Source organism: Ranitomeya variabilis, chromosome 7 (genome assembly GCF_051348905.1).
Source record: "Ranitomeya variabilis isolate aRanVar5 chromosome 7, aRanVar5.hap1, whole genome shotgun sequence".
NCBI lineage: Eukaryota > Metazoa > Chordata > Amphibia > Anura > Dendrobatidae > Ranitomeya > Ranitomeya variabilis.
The window spans coordinates 152,778,503-152,805,072 of NC_135238.1; the positions used below are offsets into that span (position 1 = coordinate 152,778,503).

General features: G+C 47.2%; 1 protein-coding gene across 1 annotated transcript; it reads left to right on the forward strand.

Annotated features, from left to right (window-relative positions):
* The first annotated feature begins 2,104 nt into the window (after positions 1-2,104).
* SUMO1 (small ubiquitin like modifier 1) lies at positions 2,105-20,153 on the forward strand. The gene is made up of 5 exons (XM_077272088.1): positions 2,105-2,528; positions 13,592-13,669; positions 14,661-14,738; positions 15,204-15,275; positions 18,957-20,153. The coding sequence occupies exons 1-5, from the start codon at positions 2,517-2,519 to the stop codon at positions 19,023-19,025; spliced, it is 309 nt and encodes a 102-aa protein (XP_077128203.1). The 5' UTR covers positions 2,105-2,516; the 3' UTR covers positions 19,026-20,153.
* Positions 20,154-26,570: the final 6,417 nt, after the last annotated feature.

The following is a 26,570-nucleotide window of genomic DNA, read 5'->3' on the forward strand; positions in this document are numbered from 1 at the left end:
TGTCAGTTTAAAAATATATATTTTGGCCCATATGACTTGCACAACTAGTTAGGCTCAATGGGCCACGTGGAATATTATATTTCCACAGAAGGCTGAGATGCAGTGAGAAATGTTTCTGGGACATAATACATTGCTTGCATAAGTGATTATTATGTTTATATTTTTATTAAAAGGGTGTTGCTGAAGACAGGTACCAAGTGTATAAGGCTAATACTGTACATTATTTTCTTTTATGAATTCTTGTTGCTGAGTCTCTTCTTGACACGAGGCACTTCATCCGATTTTTTTGTTATGATTAATAAAGATTACATTTTTATACAATATCTTCTTTATACGCTTCTTGACTTGATATAAATTTCTATGGTCATTATATGTTCATGTATTGTGAAGTGTTGCCCTCCTACAGGTTAGGGCTTTTTGGACAGCTACATTTAGAGCCCCCTGACACCCAGACCCATGTAACATCACCCACTTTACCACGCAGTCCCCCCAGCATGCAGGCCTATGTAACATCACCCACTTTACCACACAGACCCCCCCCCCAGCATGCAGCCCTATGTAACATTACCGACTTTACCACGCAGCCCCCCCAGCATACAGCCCCATGTAACATCACCAGCTTTACCATGCAGCCCCTAGCTTGCAGCTCCATGTAACATTACCCCATTATGCTGCACAGCCGGCAAGCAGCATCACCCCCTTTCTAGCAGAGCCCCCCAAAGTGACATCTGTAACACCCCAGGAAACCGGTTGTTACAGTGATGTTGCCTTCCTTTTGGGGAGGGTGATACCATGCCTGGAAGCAAAAAAGATCTCTTTAACAGGTAGCTCAATACATACATTTTCTGACTCTAGGCCAGAAGCGGGAGCTCTGAATCCGATTTCAGGGGAGCTTCCATAGAATGAAATATATATTCTGGCTTGGAGGAGGAGTTAGTTGAGTTTGGAGTCAGGAGCAGACGGTGAGAGGAGAGTGAGCGAGGACCTGGGGCCGTGCTGCAGCTCCAGGCCAGAGAGGAGAAGCAGACTGCTTGTATCTGTAGAAAGTGTCAGAGGGGAGAAGCACAGGAGAATTAAGGAGCAGGAAGAGAGCTGTGACTGAGCGCCATCCATGCTGGAGCGCAAGAACTGGGAGCCCGAGGCTGTGTGGAACTGTATGTCCCATAGCAGAACCAGAGAGAAGACTTCAGGTCATCTGTCCAATCCCACACCTGAAGGTACAGCAACATACAGAGCCCGTAGTTGTGATAGAGACCCTGTAAAAAGGCTTGCGTTGCCTACCATGCAGGTACTGACTTAGGCTACGTTCACATTTGCGTTGCTGGGCGCAGCGTCGTCGACGCAACGCACGTCAAACGCATACACAACGCAGCGGTTTTTGACACATGCTTTGTCCTATACAATTGAAGATCCAAAACGCCCCCCCCCCCCCCAAATACATTTAGTCAAAAGGCGCATGCGTCATAAAATGCGGCTCAACGCAGGCAACTGCGCCCTATGCGTTTTTCATAGACACTAATGTGTTTTTTTGGCGCATTTACGACGCAGGTGCGTTGCATGCGTTTTTCTTTGGAAATGTGACGCATCAAAACTGCAACCTGTAGCGTCGTCCGCACCCTGTCTGGTGCGCCAAAAAAAACGCATGCGTCATACAACGCATACCGGCGCATGTCCATGCGCCCCCCATGTTCAAGATAGGGATGCATGCGTCGACGACGCTGCGCCCAACAACGCAAATGTGAACGTAGCCTTAGGACAGGGAAGCTAGGACCTTGTGTGGAGCCGCAGGCAGCAAGGGACTCGCCACAACCTGCGAGAAGGAAGGCTTACAACCTCACCTGAGAAAGGGATCCATAATTGCTTCCAAGCTGACAGGACCTCACCAACACCTGTTACCGCTACCCTGGACAGTGGCCGTAACCACCAGTAAACAGGTAGAGACTGCAACCTTGTGTCCCCTGGTTATTTCTGGCACCACACCAGAGGACCCCAGCGTCCGTCACCCCTGACCGAATACCACAGGTGGCGTCACAAACAAGCTTATTCCTAAAAACCCCTTTAAATACATTTTCTTTAATTTGGACGCCCGGGGCCATGGACCGCCGCCGTGACTTCCCCCTTAATGACCACCGTACCCGGTACCGAGTACCGCTAGGCCCAGGCGGGGCGCTCCACATCATCCCCGTCACAGCCCCCCAAGCCCTGTCAGTTCTCTCCAGTGGTGACCGGCCCTGCTGGCTGCACCCCGCACAGCTCACGCCTTCACATCGCAAGATATTGCCCGGTGCTATAATGACCGCACAGCCGCCGTCCGGTCCGACCGTCCTACACATACACACTAGCGGCGCGCACGGACCATAACAGGGTACGTCCGTGGGCGGGGCCTGTATCACCGGAGGTGACGTCAGATCCTCACACAGGAACTCTGGGCTTGTTGGAGCCTCCTGTGCTGTTATTGTGCCCTGAGGAAAGAGCGGCTCGCAGCACCGGACCGGCACCGGGGGACAGTAGGCAGCATGTCTGACCAGGTGATGCAGTGGTGCCGGGGGCTCTGGGCTGCTATGGACACTACCAACTGCCATTATTTACAGGCTGTAGATGTGGAAGAGCAGGGGCCGAGCGTTGCGCTAGTGACGGGACATGCGCAGGTGTCGCTGCGGCTTGTTTATGTTCTTACGTAAATGTGTTCGGTGTACAGAGCTGTAATGTAATCTGTACTGTGCCTGCCCGGCATGTGTAGTGCCCGGTGCTGGGGTACAGGCTGGTGCTAGAGCCAGCTACACCTTACAGGAGGGCATCAGGCCTGGTGGTAGAGCCCAGCTACACCTTACAGGAGGGCATCAGGCCTGGTACTAGAGCCCAGCTACACCTTACAGGGGGGCATCAGGCCTGGTGGTAGAGCCCAGCTACACCTTACAGGAGGGCATCAGGCCTGGTACTAGAGCCCAGCTACACCTTACAGGAGGGCATCAGGCCTGGTGCTAGAGCCAGCTACACCTTACAGGAGGGCATCAGGCCTGGTATTGGAGCCCAGCTACACCTTACAGGAGGGCATCAGGCCTGGTAGTAGAGCCCAGCTACACCTTACAGGAGGGCATCAGGCCTGGTACTAGAGCCCAGCTACACCTTACAGGAGGGCATCAGGCCTGGTACTAGAGCCCAGCTACACCTTACAGGAGGGCATCAGGCCTGGTACTAGAGCCCAGCTACACCTTACAGGGGGGCATCAGGCCTGGTGGTAGAGCCCAGCTACACCTTACAGGAGGGCATCAGGCCTGGTACTAGAGCCCAGCTACACCTTACAGGAGGGCATCAGGCCTGGTGCTAGAGCCAGCTACACCTTACAGGAGGGCATCAGGCCTGGTACTAGAGCCCAGCTACACCTTACAGGAGGGCATCAGGCCTGGTACTAGAGCCCAGCTACACCTTACAGGAGGGCATCAGGCCTGGTGCTAGAGCCAGCTACACCTTACAGGAGGGCATCAGGCCTGGTACTAGAGCCCAGCTACACCTTACAGGAGGGCATCAGGCCTGGTACTAGAGCCCAGCTACACCTTACAGGAGGGCATCAGGCCTGGTGCTAGAGCCAGCTACACCTTACAGGAGGGCATCAGGCCTGGTACTAGAGCCCAGCTACACCTTACAGGAGGGCATCAGGCCTGGTACTAGAGCCCAGCTACACCTTACAGGAGGGCATCAGGCCTGGTGGTAGAGCCCAGTTACACCTTACAGGGGGGCATCAGGCCTGGTACTAGAGCCCAGCTACACCTTACAGGAGGGCATCAGGCCTGGTACTAGAGCCCAGCTACACCTTACAGGAGGGCATCAGGCCTGGTAGTAGAGCCCAGCTACACCTTACAGGAGGGCATCAGGCCTGGTAGTAGAGCCCAGCTACACCTTACAGGAGGGCATCAGGCCTGGTGGTAGAGCCCAGCTACACCTTACAGGAGGGCATCAGGCCTGGTATTAGAGCCCAGCTACACCTTACAGGAGGGCATCAGGCCTGGTAGTAGAGCCCAGCTACACCTTACAGGAGGGCATCAGGCCTGGTATTAGAGCCCAGCTACACCTTACAGGAGGGCATCAGGCCTGGTGGTAGAGCCCAGCTACACCTTACAGGAGGGCATCAGGCCTGGTATTAGAGCCCAGCTACACCTTACAGGAGGGCATCAGGCCTGGTAGTAGAGCCCAGCTACACCTTACAGGAGGGCATCAGGCCTGGTACTAGAGCCCAGCTACACCTTACAGGAGGGCATCAGGCCTGGTACTAGAGCCCAGCTACACCTTACAGGAGGGCATCAGGCCTGGTACTAGAGCCCAGCTACACCTTACAGGGGGGCATCAGGCCTGGTGGTAGAGCCCAGCTACACCTTACAGGAGGGCATCAGGCCTGGTACTAGAGCCCAGCTACACCTTACAGGAGGGCATCAGGCCTGGTGCTAGAGCCAGCTACACCTTACAGGAGGGCATCAGGCCTGGTAGTAGAGCCCAGCTACACCTTACAGGAGGGCATCAGGCCTGGTACTAGAGCCCAGCTACACCTTACAGGAGGGCATCAGGCCTGGTGCTAGAGCCAGCTACACCTTACAGGAGGGCATCAGGCCTGGTACTAGAGCCCAGCTACACCTTACAGGAGGGCATCAGGCCTGGTACTAGAGCCCAGCTACACCTTACAGGAGGGCATCAGGCCTGGTGGTAGAGCCCAGTTACACCTTACAGGGGGGCATCAGGCCTGGTACTAGAGCCCAGCTACACCTTACAGGAGGGCATCAGGCCTGGTAGTAGAGCCCAGCTACACCTTACAGGAGGGCATCAGGCCTGGTAGTAGAGCCCAGCTACACCTTACAGGAGGGCATCAGGCCTGGTAGTAGAGCCCAGCTACACCTTACAGGAGGGCATCAGGCCTGGTGGTAGAGCCCAGCTACACCTTACAGGAGGGCATCAGGCCTGGTATTAGAGCCCAGCTACACCTTACAGGAGGGCATCAGGCCTGGTAGTAGAGCCCAGCTACACCTTACAGGAGGGCATCAGGCCTGGTATTAGAGCCCAGCTACACCTTACAGGAGGGCATCAGGCCTGGTGGTAGAGCCCAGCTACACCTTACAGGAGGGCATCAGGCCTGGTACTAGAGCCCAGCTACACCTTACAGGAGGGCATCAGGCCTGGTGGTAGAGCCCAGCTACACCTTACAGGAGGGCATCAGGCCTGGTAGTAGAGCCCAGCTACACCTTACAGGAGGGCATCAGGCCTGGTAGTAGAGCCCAGCTACACCTTACAGGAGGGCATCAGGCCTGGTAGTAGAGCCCAGCTACACCTTACAGGAGGGCATCAGGCCTGGTGCTAGAGCCAGCTACACCTTACAGGAGGGCATCAGGCCTGGTGGTAGAGCCCAGCTACACCTTACAGGAGGGCATCAGGCCTGGTGGTAGAGCCCAGCTACACCTTACAGGAGGGCATCAGGCCTGGTAGTAGAGCCCAGCTACACCTTACAGGAGGGCATCAGGCCTGGTAGTAGAGCCCAGCTACACCTTACAGGAGGGCATCAGGCCTGGTAGTAGAGCCCAGCTACACCTTACAGGAGGGCATCAGGCCTGGTAGTAGAGCCCAGCTACACCTTACAGGAGGGCATCAGGCCTGGTAGTAGAGCCCAGCTACACCTTACAGGAGGGCATCAGGCCTGGTAGTAGAGCCCAGCTACACCTTACAGGAGGGCATCAGGCCTGGTGCTAGAGCCAGCTACACCTTACAGGAGGGCATCAGGCCTGGTGGTAGAGCCCAGCTACACCTTACAGGAGGGCATCAGGCCTGGTGGTAGAGCCCAGCTACACCTTACAGGAGGGCATCAGGCCTGGTAGTAGAGCCCAGCTACACCTTACAGGAGGGCATCAGGCCTGGTAGTAGAGCCCAGCTACACCTTACAGGAGGGCATCAGGCCTGGTAGTAGAGCCCAGCTACACCTTACAGGAGGGCATCAGGCCTGGTAGTAGAGCCCAGCTACACCTTACAGGAGGGCATCAGGCCTGGTAGTAGAGCCCAGCTACACCTTACAGGAGGGCATCAGGCCTGGTAGTAGAGCCCCGCTACACCTTACAGGAGGGCCTCAGGCCTGGTGGTAGAGCCCAGCTACACCTTACAGGAGGGCATCAGGCCTGATATTACAGCCCAGCTACACCTTACAGGAGGGCCTCAGGCCTGGTGGTAGAGCCCAGCTACACCTTACAGGAGGGCATCAGGCCTGGTAGTAGAGCCCCGCTACACCTTACAGGAGGGCCTCAGGCCTGGTGGTAGAGCCCAGCTACACCTTACAGGAGGGCATCAGGCCTGATATTAGAGCCCAGCTACACCTTACAGGAGGGCCTCAGGCCTGGTAGTAGAGCCCAGTTACACCTTACAGGAGGGCATCGGGCCTGGTAGTAGAGACCAGCTGTATGCTATATATATGAGGGCATTAGGCCTAATAGTAGAGCCTGGCTCTACGCTATATATGCCCGGCATGTGTAGTACGCGATGCTGGAGTACAGGCTGGTAGTAGAGTCCAGCAGTAAAATATATACGAGCAGGGCTGTGGACAATGCACTGACCTGTGGAGTGTGTACATGGCAACCTATAGGAGCATGCAGTGCTGTAGTATAAAGCATGAGGGAAGGACAGCTGTACTCTGAACTACAGATAAAGTCCGGTGTAGGCAGTCGGCTCTCAAGTTTTGGTGGTGGTACACACAGAAGGGCAACCTGTGATGCACGAGGCCTGAAAACATAGATGATTGTTTTCCATTCAGCTTGTATTTCAGGAAAACTCTTGACTTGCACACCCTTAGACTGTGAGCACACGTTGCTGATTTTTTGCGTTTTTTTCCGCTATAAGACCGCTATAAAACCGCTAAAAAACAGCATACATTAAGCATCCCATAATTTAGAATGAATTCCGCAATTTTTGTGCACATGATGCGTTTTTTTCCCGCGAAAAAAACGCATCGCAGTAAAAAACGCAGCACGTTCATTAATTTTGCGTTTTTTTTGCTGATTTCCCACTATATAATGCATTGGGACATGTCCGGAAAAAAACGCGATAAAAACGCATGCAGATTTCCTGGAGAAAATTTCAGGTTTTTCTCAGGAAATTTCTGCAATAAATCCTGAACGTGTGCACATAGCCTTAGGCCTCTATTGCCAGACTGTGGTTGTAATTGGGTCCCCTTGGCCTCCACCAGTTCAATATATAACAAAAAGTTCTGGAACAGACAGATGTTATTCCATCCAACAAGATCCAGTTAAAGGATAACTAATAGTTTGCTATTAATTTTCTGTTGTTTTTGTTAATTGCAAGTAATTTGGTGGGATCCAGGTTCCGAGACCCCCATGCTGATTGGGGAACTGCATAGTAGACGGTAGCACACACAGAATAGTGTATGGATGCAATAGTAAGCCTGTGCCTTCTACTGTACTCCGATCTGTCTCCTGAGCTGCAACCCTTTCGGAGCGTTTTTAAAGGATTGATGGGGTCTCAGGTCCCGGATTCCACCGATCTACTTGCAATTAAGGGAATAAAACCAACTTACTCTTAAAAGAAAAAATTAATATATGTTGTATATTATATTGGTGGTGGATGCCATGGCATTCATTACTTGTGTCTACTACACAGATACATTTTGAGCTTTTTTAATAGTTTTTCATGATGTGTTCTTTAAACTGTCAACGTTGTAATGTTGGGTTGAACTATCCCACTGTTAAAGGGGTTGGGCACTACTTCTACACGTTTGCACTCCGATCTAAGTTGGCAAACGGCACACTTTCCAGATAGATTTCATTAGCTATATTGTCTGGTTCTGCTCTGCCGCCTAGTCACACGATCCCATCTTATGGTTTCCCTGGGGATTTCTGTGCCATTTTATATGCTTTTCTCATCCCCCTGTCTGGACTGTAGCAGCATCACTAAAAGGTTTGTTGTCTGATGATCAATGGTCATAGTTTGTCCTTCGTTGTGGCCTAGTAGAAGACAATAGGGGGAATGGACAGTATTTTGGTAAGCATCTCGTCACATATGGAATTACTTATAGGGGTTGTCTCGTCTTCTCAGGAGCGCACAGCTCCCTCACCTTCCCTCTCGATGGGGGGGGGCTGCGCTCCTGAATATTGATAGTTCGAACCAGCTGCATGGCTGCTCCATTGGCGCCAACTGTGCTCCCAAGTGATGCAAGCTGGTGGGGGCCATCATAGTGTGTGTGGTCAGCCATGGGGGCAAAATATTGAGTGATGGGTCCATTGTGGGGGACATCATACTGTCTGGAAGACCATGGGGCATTATACTATATGGGTGGAGAATGAGGGGCATTTCACTGTGTGAAAGGGACAGTGGGTGTATTATTGCTTCATAACAGTGGTATTACAAGTTACATAGGTTGAAAAAAGACTTGGGTCCATCAAGTTCAACTTTTCTCCATCAATTGTACATTTTGTCACAAAATTATCTACAACCAACCATGTTATGTGTACCGAGGAAATAATCCAGCCCTTTTTTAAAAGCCGGTATAATGTCCTCTGCAGAAATGGAGGAGCCCAGTGACACTTAGGCTGGCCAGATCTAATGATCTGACCAGCTTCAGAGCAGTGCTTACCAGCTCTATGGAAAAGAGCTTACAAACGTGTGCTCCCTGCCAAGAAGACCTCCCACCTCTGAAAGATTGCAGGTAACCTAGACCACAAGCAGCAAAATTAAAAATCCCCGTTTTTGAGAACAAAGGTTTTTCTTTTCTTTTTTTTTTTAAAGGGAATCTGTCACCCCCAAAGTCGACGGTGAGCTAAGCCCACCGGCATCAGGGGCGTATGTACAGCATTCTGGAATGCTGTAGATAAGCCCCTATGTATCCTGAAAGATGAGAAAAAGAGGTTAGATTATACTCACGTGGGGGTCCGATCCGATGGGCGTCGCGGTCCGGGGCCTCCCATCTTCATAGGATGACAACCTCTTCTTGTCTTCACGCTCCGGTGCAGGCGTACTTTGTCCTGTTGAGGGCAGAGCAAAGTACTGCTGTGCGCAGGCATCGGGAAAGGTCAGAGGCCCAGCGCCTGAGCACTGCAGTACTTTGCTCTGCCCTCAACAGGACAAAGTACGCCTGCAGCGGAGCGTGAAGACAAGAAGAGGATGTCATCGTAAGAAGATGGGAGGCCCCGGACCGCGATGCCAATCGGACCGCATCGGGACCGCCCCTGGGTGAGTATAATCTAACCTCTTTTTCTCATCTTTCAGGATACATCGGGGGCTTATCTACAGCATTACAGAATGCTGTAGATAAGCCCCTGACGCTGGTGGCCTTAGCTCATCCGATTTTAATAGCAGGTAGATAGCCCCTTCAGTTTATTATTTTTTTGTATTCCCGGAATCTCCTTAAAGGGAACCTGTCACCCCCAAAAATTGAAGGTGAGCTAAGCCCACCAGCATCAGTGGCTTATCTACCGCATTCTCTAATGCTGTAGATAAGCCCCCGATGTATCCTAAAAGATGAGAAAAAGAGGTTAGATTATACTCACCCAGGGGCGGTCTGGTATGGTCTGATGGGTGTTGCGGTCCGGTCCGGCGCCTCCTATCTTCATAGGATGACATCCTCTTCTTGTCTTCATGCTGTGGCTCCAGCACAGGCGTACTTTATGTGCCCTATTGAGGGCAGAGCAAAGTACTGCAGTGCACAGGCGCTGGGCCTCTCTGACCTTTCCCGGCGCCTGCGCACTGCAGTACTTTGCTCTGCCCTCAACAGGACAGATAAAGTACGCCTGTGCTGGAGCCGCGGCGTGAAGACAAGAAGAAGACGTCATCGTAAGGCTTCTTTCACACTTCCGTCGGTACGGGGCCGTCACAAAGTGTTGGCGCGACGTACCGACGGAAGTGAGTGAAATTTTGAGTGACGTGAGCAGCGGACGCAGTGTTTCAACACATCCGCTGTCCAATGTAAAGTCCCAGGGAGGAGGGGGGGATTTCTGGCTGGGATGCGCATTAAAAATTGCAGGATAGGACGTACGAAAAAACGTTCCCTTGAACGTTTTTTTGATACGATGGCCCGCCAAATACCGACGCATCCAGTGCACGACATATGGAACGTGTGTCCATACTTCGCAATGCGTCGGTAATACAAATCTCTGTGAAAAAAACGCATCCTGCGGGCAACTTTGCAGGATGCGTTTTTTTTTCACAAAACGATGCATTGTGACGGTTAGCTGAAAACGTAAGTGTGAAAGTAGCCTAAGAAGATAGGAGGCCCCGGACCGCGACGCCCATCGTACCAGGACCGCCCCTGGGTGAGTATAATATACCCTTTATTTCTCATCTTTCAGGATACATCGGGGGCTTATCTAAAGCATTACAGAATGCTGTAAATAAGCCCCTGATGCCGGTGGGCTTAGCTCAGATACGATTTTGGGGGTGACAGGTTCCCTTTAAAGGCAGTCTTTGGTCTGAAATGAAAACTTTAGACTGTGTGCACACGTTGTGTTTTTTTTTTGCGTTTTTCACTATAAAAACACATAAACGCATACATTATGCATCCCATCATTTAGAATGCATTCCGCAATTTTTGTGCACATGATGCGTTTTTTTTCCGCGAAAAAAAAGCATCGCGGTAAAAAACACAGCATGTTCATTAATTTTGCAGATTTTTCGCATTTTTCCCGCTATTTAATGCATTGGGAAGCTCCGGGGGAAAAAAAACGCGTCAAACGCATGCGGATTTCTTGCAGAAAATGTCCGGTTTTGCTCAGGAAATTTCTGCAAAAAATCCTGAACGTGTGCACATAGCCTGTCACCCTATGTGACTACAGACTGACGAATCGTGACATGTGGCGCTCACAGTATGCGAGGCACACACTGTCACGATATCCCCTGTATGCCCCGAGCAAGAGGGCGGTCATGTGACCTCATGTAAGCCTAACCCCTTTTAAAATCTGCATGTTTAGGACCTTCCAAGTTCAGAACTAACAGGGACTGAAAGATGACTTTTTTTCTGACCTGTCCCTGCCAGCCTGGTTTTGAATTGATGGATAAAAGTGAAAAATTTGCTGACTCTCAGCCTTTTCTTGATCAGCCGTTTAACCCTTTAAAAAAATGCCCTTTAGCACCATGTATTTATGGCAGTACCTTAATTAATTTTTTTAACTTAGTAATAAATTCCTTTTTAATTTAAAAATATTTTTTCAGGTGCAGGAAACTGTAACCCATGGGCACTCCACAATCTGATTGTTTGGTGCTGGGCCTGATGTTGAAATACCAGGATGGCAGAGCATGGCTGCCGTTCTTTGGGCAGCCAGTGATGGGTCTATCCGCTTCTGAGCTGGAGCGGTGACTTATGACTGGTGTCCTTGCATTGCTGGAAGTGACAGGTGGGGCGCAGTGACGGCCATAGTGTATATTAATGTAGTGGTCAGCGCTCTCGATGGAAAGTATACTATAGTATAAGTTACATCATTGAAATAGGAAAGTCTATTAGCGTGCTGCCGCTGTGTTCATTGTCAGTGATGGATTTGGAAAAGACACAATGTTGTGATCTGTATGACAGATGGGGAGATCTAGTGATCCTTCCAGCGATCCCTATAGATGGAAGTGTAGTGTGCCCATCACCTTTGCACGTTCCCTTCTTTGTTTCGTGCCTTCATAGCGATACATTTTCCTGTTTCTTTGTGAAGGCGCGTGCTCGCAGCAATGCAGATGTAACGCACCGTCTGGTATCTTCTACTTTTGACTCTCATTCCCTTGCAGAATATAATTCCTCATCTTTTCTGCATGATGAACCTGCTGATTCCACATTCTGGCAGCCGCGCGCTCCGTGCAGGGCTGAATCAGCAGCGCAGCTTATGAAAGGACATTAAGAAGCGTGAACAGACTGTTTAAGAGGGGCATTAGAAATCTCAGTGCTAGTAAAGAAAGGGAACAATTCCTTTTACTGCCTGTGGTCAGTTGCTTTGTATTGCACACAGGAATGGGGTAAAATTACTGTATTTAATTCAGTCATTGTTAAAGGGAAGGTACCATAGGAAAAAAATAACAATGGAAAAAATGTAAAGTATTAATATTTTAAATGACATTTTTTTTGTTCATTTTACTTAATTAAAAACAATGTGAAAAGGTTTGATATTTCCACTTTGAAACACTAGGGGGAGCAACTGCTGAAATTTGCTATGAAAACCTAGTGTACTGCTATCTCACATTATGACTGCAGTAAAAGTGGGCGGGATCTGCTGTCGCCCCTCTCCTCTCCTGGGTGTTTAGGATCACAGTGCTGAGCCATTTTGTTGGTGACTGCAATGTGATACTGACAAGTAGACAGGGTCACCGAGGACGGCCGACGGCACTGATTCTGTTAGATTTTGCTGCTCTCTGTATCATAAGCTGGGGTTAGATACGTGGAGTGTATCAAGTGCACGATTAGATATACTTAACGTAACACTCTGGGATTAGATACATGACTAAGTGTATTGTATCACATGATGGGATTAGATATTGAGCACAATGGAGTGTATCACACAGGATGGTATCTAACATATGTAATGTGTGACCGTGCTCCATCCACTTCTATGGGAGTAATGGTGTAATGTGACCCCCCCCCCCCCCGCTCCATCAACTTCTATAGGAGCAGTGGTTTAATGTAACACTGCTCCATCCACTGCAATTACTACTTCTATAGAAGTAGACAGAGCAGGGCCACACATTGCACCACTACTGCCATAGAAGAGTCTTACAGAGTAATGGACCCCACGTAGTTCTCCATGTGGTGCTCTGCTTAGATATTCATCCTTATGGATTTTGGTGGGTCACTGATACTTCACTGGCCTGTCCCCTATTTTACATACTGCATATACTATTGTGGAGTTAGAAATTTCTTTTTTTACATTAAGCAAAATGGCGCCTGCATTCACAGTAGCATCTATCACATTATGCATATAATGTTGTAGAGTTAAAAATATATCACTGTAATCATTATAACGGTGCCAACCTAAGGCCGGCGTCACACTGGCGTTTTAAACGGCCGAGTGCAATGCGATAAAAAATCGCATTGCACTCGGACCAATGTTCAGCTATGGGGCAGCTCCCACCAGCCGACTTTTTGTCGGCCGTTTTCCTCGGCCCGAGACAATCGCAGCATGCTGCGATTGTCTCGGACCGAGGAAAACTCTGGGCTCACTCGCACCCATATAAGCCTATGGGTGCGAGTGAGACAGCGCACACCACTCGGATATCATCCGAGTGCTGTGCGTTATAAGCGGAGCCCAGCAATGGAGGAGATGGAGAAATTAATTTCTCCGCCTCCTCTGCAGCTGTGCTCCGATCCTCCCTGTGCAAGAGAATCGGAGCACAGACGCATGACACTCGGCTCCTGCTCTGCTGCGAGCAGGAGCCGAGTGTCATCAGCATATCGCATCCGATGTTCTCGCATCGGATGCAATACGCCAGTGTGACGCCGGCCTAACACTGTGTGTAGGTTACTGTGCACAATCCTGCTGACAGGTTCACTTTAATGCTGGACCATTTAGCCGAATCCAGGTTTTTCTCCTGGAATTTGTCCATGTTCTACTATGTTTTTTCATTGTTTTATCTTCTCACTTTCCAGGAAGCTAAACCATCCAGCGAGGACTTGGGAGATAAGAAAGAAGGTGGCGACTATATTAAACTAAAAGTAATTGGCCAGGTAAATGTTGGTTTAGAAGTTGAGATAATTTGTCATATTTACATGTAAATGAATCATTCCTATTCTATGAAGCCCGTTGTGGATATATACCGTATGTCCAGCATAAGGTCAGTTCTTTGGTTGGCATAGGTTAGGGGATTTTTTATTTTTTTTTGTGTGGTCAATACGAAAATGAAATGATTGAATTGACACATTTGGACATGTCTGGTTTACATGATTATTTGTGTGGAGAAGAATAACTTAAAAAGTTTGCAAATAATGAATAATGTCTTGGTGAATGGGCAGGTGATGGCTTACGTTATCTTACAGGGAACCTGTCACCCCCAAAATCGTATATGAGCTGCGGCCACCGGCATCAGGGGCTTATCTACAGCATTCTGTAATGCTGTAGATAAGCCCCCGATGTAACCTGAAAGATGAGAAATAAAGGTTATATTATACTCACCCAGGGGCGGTCCGGGTCCGATGGATGTCACGGTCCGGTCCGGGGCCTCCTATCTTCATACGATGACGTCCTCTTCTTGCCGCGGCTCCGGCGCAGGCGTACTGATTTGCCCTGTTGAAGGCAGAGCAAAGTACTGCAGTGCGCAGGCGCCGTAAAGGTCAGAGAGGCCCGGTGCCTGCGCACTGCAGTACTTTACGCTGCCCTCAACAGGGCAAATCAGTACGCCTGCGCCGGAGCCGCGGCAAGAAGACGGACGTCATCGTATGAAGATGGGAGGCCCCGGACCGGACCACGACACCCATCGGACCAGAACCGCAGCCGGACCGCCCCTGGGTGAGTATAATCTAACCTCTTTTTCTCATCTTCCAGGATACATCGGGGGCTTATCTACAGCATTCCAGAATGCTGTAGATAAGCCCCTGATGCCGGTGGCCGGAGCTCATATACGATTTTGGGGGTGACAGATTCCCTTTAATTTTGATTGTCTCTTTAAGCTCTTCTAAGCTTGCTCTGCTCACACGTTTATATTGCGCCTCCTCTTTTCAGGACAGCAGTGAAATCCATTTTAAGGTAAAGATGACGACGCACCTGAAAAAGCTGAAAGAGTCCTACTGTCAGAGACAGGTGAGAAATACTGTTTATCAGAGCTCCTGTTCCATCAGTATGGGGTCCAAGTACTACTTCCACTATAGTATGCTGTGGGAGTGGGGTCAGGTTTACGCACTGGTGGGCTGCCAAGCTTTATCATTTAATAAGTAATTGGAAATCCTGAAAACCATTTATTGGAAATAACTATAACACAATTATATTGCTCTTTTTATGCTAGGGTAACTGTAATCTTAAATCTTCAAGATTCTCTTTAATCTTCCTTCCCGGAGCATTGTACAGGCCCAGTAGTAAGTCCATGGTCTATACCCCGGTCTGTGTGCAGCGGATGCTGGCATCGTGCACTTCAGGGTTGTTCTGACTGATCGGTTGGGTTCTCGGGACCCAGATCTCCACTGATCGGCAGCACTTGGCATCCCTGATGTGTAAATAATTATTTTTGTAATACCTCTTTTTCTGAACTATTGTTTTTGTTAATTTTAGGGTGTGCCCATGAATTCCCTAAGGTTTCTTTTTGAAGGGCAGAGGATTGCAGATCACCAGACTCCTAAAGAGGTTTGTAATAAATAAAGATGTCTCCCAGTCCTAAACGTATAGCTTTCCCCAAGTTGGAATCACACATGTAGTTTTTGTCTTTGTCAAAGCTAGGGGTGCATCCAAAATTTGGCTACAAATCGAGACATAATTGATGAGTCTTCTTTCCTCCTGCAATTGATTTGAGAAAAAAAATAGAAAAACCTGCATTTGTGATTTCAACCTTAAACTAATTTCTGGTCAGCTGAATAGGCTCCTCAAGCAGGACATGGTGGACCCAGACCCCTGTCCTGTCCTGATGTCTGCAAAGCATTCTGCAAAACAGTTATGGTACTCTGCAAGGAGTATATAGCACGGGGTGTGCGATTGTTCAAGGATGTAGCATTTTGTGCATCAGGTCCCATCACTAAAGTACTGATACATTGAATATTTGCTAATACAGGAGATTTGATCAAGAACATCTTACTTACAAAAACATGTAAAATTTGGACTTCACTATTTTTCCCAACCATTATAATAATGAATTGTTCCACGCTCCTGCCTTAACAACCCTCCTACCTGTATCAACCCCCCCAAATAACTTGATCTGGGGAAAGTTAAGCTGCGTCCAAGCTTAGCATTTCCCCCTATATTCTAAGCTGCCTTTAGAGAGGGGGCACGTAGAAAAGCCACAGAAGTTGATTCGTATATCAATTCTTTATAACCATTCTTCTATTTAAAGAGGTTTTCTGGGACTTTTATATCACTGGCTTATCCTTAATCCTTATTGATGGATATGTCATCAATATCTGATCGGTGGGGTGCAGCACTCAGTACCCCGCTGTTCCTGGTGCCAGCTGGATGTGCTGAGTTGTGGAGCTGCACGACTCCGTGAACTGAACAATGGCTGCGGTCGGGTGCTGCACTTACGCCACACATTTGCCAGGTAAACATTTAAATGCAGAGATGGGGCAAACTATTTTAGTGCCCTAGAAAGGTGAATGAATGGCGGAACAAATCCACAAGGAAGACCGAACTTGGCACTGTCATGGAGATGGAGGCACGTTTATGATAAAAAGCATGCTTTGTTATAGATTATCATACAACTGAGGACCTCGGCCTTCATTAGGCGCAGTAAAGCAGTAAGTGAACATACATTTATAGAAAAGCTAAAAAGGCAGAGATGGCGCCAAAAAAGAAAATAAGGGGATCTGTTATTGTATGACAGGCAAGAGAAGTCAAACAGGAGTATGCAGATATAATACAGAATAGTATTAATGAATGGGAATATAATATAGCGTGATAGATTTTTGGACAGAATATAGGTGTTAAAAGGAACCTGTCACCAGAAAGAAAACACACTATTAACCTGCAGATATGGGGTTAATCTGCAGGTTAACAGCGTTATTAACCTGCCCAGCGCCCACACTTAAGCAAATGTTGTGGGGGAGAAAATTTGCCTTCAACCCCTCCTTCCCCCAGCAGCATTTCGGGTTCAGTCACAGGGGTGGATCTGGTTCAGTCACTGCTCTGTATCCTCACAGCGGCCATTGTAACTGAGCCCCCAGCACTGACTGCCGGTACCAATGCAGAGCCCGTGTCGGTCAGGACCGGGGCACGGTTATAGCCGCTGCTGTGTGACTGAAGCAGGGCCGCCTGGTGACAGGTTAATCAGATCCTGCTGGGGATGGCCACTCATGGTTTAACTGTCAGTCAAACACAGGCTGCACAGTGTAATATCAAGGCGATCAAACAATCGCGCATTCAAGTCCCCTTATGGGACCGCTAAACATTATCTTTATTTTTATTTTATAATCCGTTTTGATGATTCAAAAAAAGGCTCATCTTTGAAAAAAACAAACAAAAAAAATGCCCCACAAGTCACATGTTTAGTGTCACTGCATTAGAAACAACCTGTACACTCTCATTTTCCATCGTAAACGTTAAAAAATATTAAAAACTGCCATAATTGCCATTTTTGTTAATCTTGGCTGAACAAAAAAATGATCATGTTTTGTTTATTCCAAAATAAATAAATTAAAAAAAAAAAACCTACAGCTTGTTGTGCACACAACAAAGCCCTCATACAGTTCTATAAAGAGAAAAATGAAAAGGTTATAGCTCGTAAAATATGGCAACCAAAAAAAAGTAAATTCCATAAAATTTGTATTGCTATATTAATACCTGCCCAAACAATAAAGTTCAAAGGAATCTGTTAGCAGGCTTTTGCTGCCTAGTTTGAGAGCCGCATAATGTATGGGCAGAGACCCTGATTCCAGCAGTGTATCATTTACTGGGCTGCCTGCTGTAATATTTATAAAACTGTATTTTTATCAGCAGGAGTTTTTCACGAAGTAACTACATTGCATGCTGCCAAATAATCCAACCACACCTCCGTCACTGATTGCCAGCTTTCTGCCTATGCACAGTGTACACAGAAAGCTGCCCATCAGTGGTGTGGGTGGGAGCACCACACGCCCTGGAGCCTGGAAGAAATCATTAGCATAAAGACAGAATATAACATTTCCCAGCAATAAGGCCATTAATATGAGGCATACAGGTAGGGCCAGTGTAACATTTGTATCACCTGTATGCCCATATTAATAGATCATATAGATCCTGGGGGGGACAGATTCCCTTTAAAGAAACGGACTAATGGATATCACTCAATGTATGAAAGCTAAAGAGGGTCAGAAAGGGAAGAAAGCAAACGACCATGAAGGAAACATGTAAATATACAGAGTCTGACCATTTCCTTTAATCTCCTATTTAAAGAAGTACTCCCATGAAATTTTTTGCCTACACCTGTGTGAACTCATATGTAGCCCAAGTGCAGTAATATACTCACAGATCAGTCTTCCCCAGTTTCCAGCACCGCTCCAGTCCTGTTCTGGCTCTCTGATCCAGAAGTCGTTTTTACAATGTAAGTCTATGGAGCGTCATAACGAGACTTTTTAGTGTCATGTTTTTAATTAATGATTATTATTTATTCTCAATTTTATGGTGATTTTTTTTTTTTTTGGTGCCAACCCTGCCCTTTTAGCTTTTGTATTGATAAAAGTACATTTTTTTACTGTAATAGGGCATAGCATTATTTTGATCATAAGCGTGCCTGCTTCCAGTACATTAGCATAGCAGCAATCTGTCTAATTTTGTGAATTGGTCCCTCGATTCACTCACCTCCTATGGGAGCTACTGAGGGATTCAATACAGAAGGATCCTGTCCTTAGTCCAAGAGGCAGATCATGCCTTCCAATGGAGTTGTGCCCATTGCTTAGCACGACATACTGAGGTGAGCGTATAGTCCTCTTCTTACATACGCATATTGAAACTAGTACTACGCTTGGATAGCGCCCCCTACTTCTCTTATTTCTGAGAAACTAAAGCTGTGATTTTAGTTCCCCAAGGCTGAGACCGCACATTGTGCTCCAACACCCAATATTACACATTCACTGCATCATACATGCCTTTGTACGCCAGCCACGTCGCTCGCACACCCCACATATATAACTCCTACATACCCTCCGGTCCTGGGTCAGCGCACAGTGCGTGTACTGGGGGGCTTCATAAGTCTGTACTCACACAGAGTGACTGCAGACTTATCGAGTTGGACCGGACAAACCCTTAAAGTTTAAATTACTTAATATGAGGAGACTTGGTACTGAGTGTAGATATTGTCTGCAATGTTTTTGTGTTTCTAACCAGTCACGTCTTCTCTTACAGCTGGGCATGGAGGAAGAAGACGTTATCGAGGTTTATCAGGAACAGACTGGCGGCCATTCGTTGATTTAATACTTTGTTTTGCTCTATTTTCATTTGGATTTTTTTTTTTTTTTTTTTTTTTTTGACATTCTGGATTTTTTTTTTTTTTTTTGTAATAAGTTGTTTACCTCCCCTGCCGTACGGCTTCCTTTCTTGTTGTAATCCACTTGCTGTCTTCAGTGGGAAGTTATGATCAGAAAATGACCTATTGTTTAAATTAGAATTTTGTGTTATTTGTATTAAGTAGACTAGTAAATGCTTTTTTTTTTCTATATCACAATCTTTACTAAAAAAAAAAATATGAAAAAATATTTTTTTAATTTTCACACTGGCCACTGGGGCTTTTTTTTTTAATATACTTTCTGTTTCAGGAAACACATGTACATAGCCACAAGAACAGACTCTGACCTTATCTTCTGTATTGATGCATCCAATGAGCCTGTGCTTATGAAAGGACAGCGGGGAGCAGGGTTGGATGTGACATCACCTTGTGATTGGTGGAGTCGGTGTTATCAGCTGTATATAGAGGTATCGCCTGTCTGCAATCCTGCCTCTGATAAGGAGTCTTGCTAAATACTTTTTCTCAATAAAAAAATCCTCAGTGGCCACTGTGAAAATTGCAAGAGTGCTAATTTTATTTTATTTTTTAATGAAAATTGTTATGAAAAAATACATTTTTAAAAAGCATCTAACACAAAATGCTGACTTAAACAATTGTTCCTTTTCTGATGATTGCTTCCCTTAAACATCGCGTCATTTCAGCAACCACACTATGTACCAAGATGAGCAGCATCTGCGCACTTCACCAATTCAAGCCTTTTTGTCATCTGTGCCTCTGGGCTGCGAGGACCCAGCTTGGAGTCTACATGATAAATTTGTGACAAGAGAAGAGAACTTATTGGATACTCTGCTTCATATTAAAGTTGAAAAACCTTGGCACCATAACTTCATTGTTCCAGCGCCTGCCTAGAAGAGTTAGGAGTTTGTGTTTTTAGAAGTGGTCATGCTTCAAAAACCCTATGTATAGAGAAAATGTTTGTTGTATCTTTTATTTTTGTGGGGCATGGGTTTTAAAAAAAGTTAAAAACGAAAAAAAATGCATTATCTGTATTGGCTTAATTGAAGTAATATTAAAAAAAAAAACATTTTTAAAATCTGAGATCACGTTTGTTTTTTGTTGTGAGCATTTTAACCCCTTAATCCCATATGACGTACTATCCCATCGAGGTGAACTGGGACTTAATTCCTAGTGGCGGGATAGTACATCATAGTCGGTCGGCCGCGCTCACGAGGGAAGCGCGGCCGATCGCCGCCGGGTGTCAGATGATGATCACAGACCGCTCCTGGCACATTAACCCCCGGCACACTGTGATCAAACATGATTGCAGCATTCCGGCGGCATATGGAAGCATCGCGCAGGGAGAGGGGGCTCCCTGTGTGCTTCCCTGTGACCCTCAGTACAACGCGATGTGATTGTGTTGTTCAGAGGGTCTCCTACCTCCTCCTCCCTGCAGGCCCCGGATCCAGAATGGCTGCGGGGCTCCTTCCGGGTCCTGCAGGGGGAGGTGGCTTACAAGCGCCTGCTCAGAGCAGGCACCTGCAAGCCTCCTGCAGTGCCTGTCAGATCCCTGATCTGACACAGTGCACTGCAAAGTGTCAGATCAGCGATCTGATAATATATAGTGATGTCTCCCCAGGGCCGGCGTCAGCACCCGGGCAAGTGCTGGGGCCCTGACAAGACGGGGGCCCACTCACGCAGTCATACATCCATTTGGCCGCTTTAACCCTTTCTACCCTCTCAATTTGCCCTGCCTGGCACAAGCATCTTCTCAGTCAGTGCAGGGCCAGGCACATAGGGGTTAAGGACACAGCCAGCGTGACATTGTGGGTGGAGAGTTCTCCTGCTCTGCTCTCCTGGCTGTGTGCACTGTGCAGTGCTGAACTAATCAGGCACAGGCAGATTCCGGACTAGAGGAGCTGCTACCGGCACCTGAGTGAGTGCCATGCTATAGCGCTGTATATTCTGACAGTCTGGGTGACCTAGGGCGGCCATGGGCTGGGCGGCTGCAGTGTGTGTGTGTATATGTGTGTGTATATATATATATATATACTACAGCCCAGCCCAGGCCCCCAGCACAGCCTTAAAAGGAAAGGAGTACACCGGAGCAAAGAAATAGTATAAATATAATTTATTAATTTTGCAAAAAAGTAGTGCATAAATACGTGCTGATAATACAGAAAGGATGGTAAGAAACAGAGTGAGTCCCCACCGATATGCCCACCGCCTCAATAAATACCTCACATGAAAAATGTACTAGGGAAGCAGCCACATGTATATGTAAAGTTACCCCTGGGGGACACAATATACCCTCCACAATGCAAACCGGTAACCAAACAGGCGCTTACCCAGAGAGTGCAGAGGCGGTGTGTACCGGGCAAGATTCAGTCCATCAAGACCCCCGACGCGCGTTTCGCTGACGCGGGTGCTTTAGCTTTCTCTAAGAGAAAGCTAAAGCACCCGCTTCAGCGAAACGCGCGTCGGGGGTCTTGATGGACTGAATCCTGCCCGGTACACACCGCCTCTGCACTCTCTGGGTAAGCGCCTGTTTGGTTACCGGTTTGCATTGTGGAGGGTATATTGTGTCCCCCAGGGGTAACTTTACATATACATGTGGCTGCTTCCCTAGTACATTTTTCATGTGAGGTATTTATTGAGGCGGTGGGCATATCGGTGGGGACTCACTCTGTTTCTTACCATCCTTTCTGTATTATCAGCACGTATTTATGCACTACTTTTTTGCAAAATTAATAAATTATATTTATACTATTTCTTTGCTCCGGTGTACTCCTTTCCTTTTATGGTTCTTATGGCGTTAGTTTGTCCCAAGGACTTTGGGTTCTTTTGGCACGATTCAGTGCTTTAATTTTCCCAGTTAATATGTTGCCTAGTTCTGTTATTATCTATGTCTCTGTGTTTATCACAGTTTTTTTCAGGCTCATGATGGATTTTCGGGCGCGGGATTCCACTTGGCGTGCCCAAATCAATGACATATTGAAGGATGGTTTGAATGGAGGCCCGGACGGGCTGGGTAGGGATTTACAAGAGACTATTGTACAATTTAAGGAGCTTTTACGAAAGAGAACAAGGGTCTGGTGGAATCATGCCTACCTTGAAAAATATCTAGAAGGTGGCCTTATTCCACGTGGCTTGAGAATTCAAGTATTTCCATCATTCCCTATTATGGACGATGAGTTTAAAAATAAGTGGGAGGAATTATCCACAAACTGTGCTCTTGGTTTCATTGCTTTATTGAAGGATCTGGATCTGCAAAAACTTAGCGAAATAGAGAAAGAAATCGAAGGGGTACAACAATTGTTGAAAAGGGATATGTCTGGAGAGGCTATTAAAAAACTCAATGATGAGGTGGATGTGGATCTACAGAAATGGGTCAACGAAATACAAAACTCAAAAGCAAGAAAATTCAAATGTGATGTCCATGATAAGCAAACTGGCAATCTATATAGATGGCGTAGCTCTAATGATCGTGCACGCCCCCGCTTTAGGAACTATTCAACTTCCCGATCCAGATCGAGATCCACCGCCTCTAATATCCCATCAGATGACAATATGTCGGGTTCTGAGCCTTCCAGAAATCAATCTGGGCTTAAGCCACAGTCCAATAAGATCGTGACACGCCAGGCCTCTAAAACCAAGAATTCTTCTGGTAAACAGCAAGGGGCTGGCAGCGGCAGCAATCTCCAGGTATTAAATCTGTCCACACGTATCTTCTCAAAAGATCAAATTGAAGTATTAAGTAGGGGTTTGAGTTTCTCCCCAACTAACCCCTTCGATTTCTTTGTAGCTTTGAAGGACCTTCATTTGTTTTCCCGGAAACTAGTTTTAAAAAAAACTACATTCTAAGGGTCCCTTTCCACTTGCGAGATAAAAAACGGTCCGTAATCTGGACCGAAAAAACGGATGGAACGTATGCGATTTTCATGCGAGTGTCATGCGAGTACAATGCGATTTTTAATCGCATCATCCGTTTTTTATACTCGCATCATCCGTATGACATCCGTATTACTGTCCGATTTGTACGCACCGGTGTCCTTTGAAAAGCCGGCAATTCAGCGCAGTGTACAGTAAAATCACACTGACAGGTTAGAATAGACTAGATATATACACATAGAATAGGTATATATACATATATATATGTCAGTGAGACACCTATATATGTATATTTATATTTAATGCAGCGCTAGATAGCATGAAAGCCACTAATTCAATTGCCGGCTTTTAATTTCTCCTTCCCAAACCCGACAGGATATGAGACATGGTTTACATACAGTAAACCATCTCATATCCCCCTTTTTTTTGCATATTCCACACTACTAATGTTAGTAGTGTGTATGTGCAAAATTTCAGCGCTGTAGCTATTAAATTTAAGGGTTAACTCGCGGAAAAAATTGGCGTGGGCTCCCGCGCAATTTTCTCCGCCAGAGCGGTAAAGCCAGTGACTGAGGGCAGATATTAATAGCCAGGAGAGGGTCCATGGTTATTGGCCCCCCCGTGGCTAAAAACATCTGCCCCCAGCCACCCCAGAAAAGGCACATCTGGAAGATGCGCCTATTCTGGCACTTGGCCACTCTCTTCCCACTCCCTGTAGCGGTGGGATATGGGGTAATGAAGGGTTAATGCCACCTTGCTATTGGAAGGTGACATTAAGCCAGATTAATAATGGAGAGGCGTTAATTATGACACCTATCCATTATTAATCCAATTGTAGGAAAGGGTTAAAAAACACACACACACATGATTACAAAGTATTTTAATGAAATAAAGACAGCGGTTGTTGTAATAATTTATTGCTCTCTCAATCCATCAGGAACACCCTCGCTTGGCAACATAATAAACGCACAAGATACATACCCTCAGATGTCAGATCACGTCCCACGATGTAATCCATCTGAAGGGGTTAACTAATATTACAGGCAGGAGCCCTGCTAAATGCAGCGGTGTGCTGGTGCTTGTAATTCCCCTGCGAATGAATGAAATGTAGGTCATTGACCTACATTTCCCTCAGTCGCGGTGATGCGCCCCCTGGTGGATGTCCTCATATGACCTGGAGCGTGGGAAAAAGTTCCCAGGCTGCAGTTTGAGAACATCCACCAGAGGGCGCCTCACCGCGACTCAATGTAAGTACAGATCCAGCTTTCCTTTCAGCACCCGGGGGATTACAGGCACCAGTGAGTGGTTTATCGCAGCTCGTGCCTGTAATATTAGTTAACCCCTTCAGATGGATTACCTCGTGGGACATGATCGGACATCAGAAGGTATGTATCTTGTGCGGTTATTATTTTGCCAAGCGAGGGTGTTCCTGATGGATTGCGAGAACAATAAATTATTACAACAACCGCTGTGTTTATTTCATTAAACTACTTTTAAATCGTGTGTGTGTGTTTTTTAACCCTTTCCTACAATTGGATTAATAATGGATAGGTGTCATAATTGACGCCTCTCCATTATTAATCTGGCTTAATGTCACCTTACAATAGCAAGGTGGCATTAACCCTTCATTACCCCATATCCCACCGCTACAGAGAGTGGGAAGAGAGTGGCCAAGTGCCAGAATAGGCGCATCTTCCAGATGTGCCTTTTCTGGGGTGGCTGGGGGCAGATGTTTTTAGCCACGGGGGGGCCAATAACCATGGACCCTCTCCTGGCTATTAATATCTGCCCTCAGTCACTGGCTTTACCGCTCTGGCGGAGAAAATTGCGCGGGAGCCCACGCCAATTTTTTCCGCCATTTAACCCTTTATTTCAGCAGCTACAGCGCTGAAATTTTGCACATACACACTACTAACGTTAGTAATGTGGAATATGCAAAAAAAAGGGGATATGAGATGGTTTACTGTATGTAAACCATGTCTCATATCCTGTCGGGTTTGTGCAGGAGAAATGAGAAGCCGGCAATTGAATTAGCGGCTTTAATGCTATCTAGTGCTGCATTAAATATAAATATACATATATAGGTGTCTCACTGACATATATATATGTATATAGACACATTCTATGTGTATATATCTAGTCTATTCTAACCTGTCAGTGTGATTTTACTGTACACCGCGCTGAATTACCGGCTTTTCAAAGGACACCGGTGCGTAAAAATCGGACAGAACTCGCATGGTGCGAGTGCTGTGCGATTTTTTTCTCGCACCCATTGACTTGCATTGGCGAGTCTCGTCCGAGAATCGCAGCAATACGCAGCATGCTGCGATTTTTTTCTCAGCCGATCCAGATTTTTCTCAGTCCGATTTCGGCTGAGAAAAAAATCGCAAATCAAAAGACACCTATTAACTAACATTGGTCCGAGTGCAATCCGATTTTTTATTGGATTGCACGCGTCCGTTTTCCTCGCAAGTGGAAAGGGATCCTAAGAACTATTCACCCCATGGGTCTGCGACTCGGATGGAGATGGAGGCCTTACAGGCGTTGGAGGAACTCTTGGAGGAGCAGACCACCGCACCCCAAGGTAGGTTCCCACCTGCTATTATGCCCAGATCGACGAGGTTCCCCCCCTTGGCTTTATGTCCAGCAGTAGAAATATTTACACGTCTAGTCACCGAGGATTTAAAACATCTCTCTGCAAGACGCAGGTTTGATAACCTGACATATAGACAAAGAGTGGCTATTAATGAACTAAAATCTTATAAAGATGTGGTATTTAAGCCTGCAGACAAGGGGGGGAACATCGTCGTCTGGCCATGTGATAAATACGAGAGAGAGGTCTTCCGACAATTAAGGGACTCCTCAACTTATACTAAGCTATCGTACAACCCAATGGCCTCCTTCTCCTCCAGGCTGCAGACCATTCTTGGGAAAGCACTAGATGATGGGATCATTGATAAAAAAGTGTTAGAAGGACTTACGGTTAGATCACCAAGGACACCGACTTTTTATCTTTTACCAAAAATCCACAAGGACGCCGTCAACCCACCGGGGCGTCCGATTGTGTCAGGTATTGACGGCCTATGTGACCCAGTGTGCAAATTTATAGATTTTTTTCTCAAGCCACTTGTGGAGGTCTTGCCGACATATATCAGGGACACAACGGACGTCCTATCACGTGTTGACGGTGTCCTTGTCGACCCAGGTGTCCTTTTGGTGACTGCCGACGTCCAAACACTGTATACATGTATAGACCATGAGCACGGTTTGGCGGCTGTCCGCCTCTTCCTTGGGGCTTCCGACCTGGGCGGCCCTATGTGCGAACTAGTCCTCGGTCTGCTGCGCTTCGTCCTCACCCACAATTTTTTCGTCTTCAAAGACCATTACTATCTTCAGAGGCGCGGCACAGCCATGGGCGCGGCCTGCGCGCCCTCGTACGCCAATCTCTTCCTGGGAGCATGGGAGAGATCGATTTTTGGCGATGGGGGCGCGCGGTCCGTGGACCATGTGCTGTGCTGGATGCGCTATATAGATGATGTTCTCTTTTTGTGGGGGGGGACGGCGCAGCAGCTGGGGGAATTTATGAGCCGGCTCAACGATAACGAGCTGAACATAAAATTAACATA

Excerpts from the sequence above, each read along its gene's own strand:
- SUMO1 (XM_077272088.1), top strand. Across the intron at positions 13,670-14,660 it reads AACTAAAAGTAATTGGCCAG|GACAGCAGTGAAATCCATTT; the intron begins GTAAATGTTGGT and ends TCCTCTTTTCAG. Across the intron at positions 14,739-15,203 it reads AGTCCTACTGTCAGAGACAG|GGTGTGCCCATGAATTCCCT; the intron begins GTGAGAAATACT and ends TGTTAATTTTAG.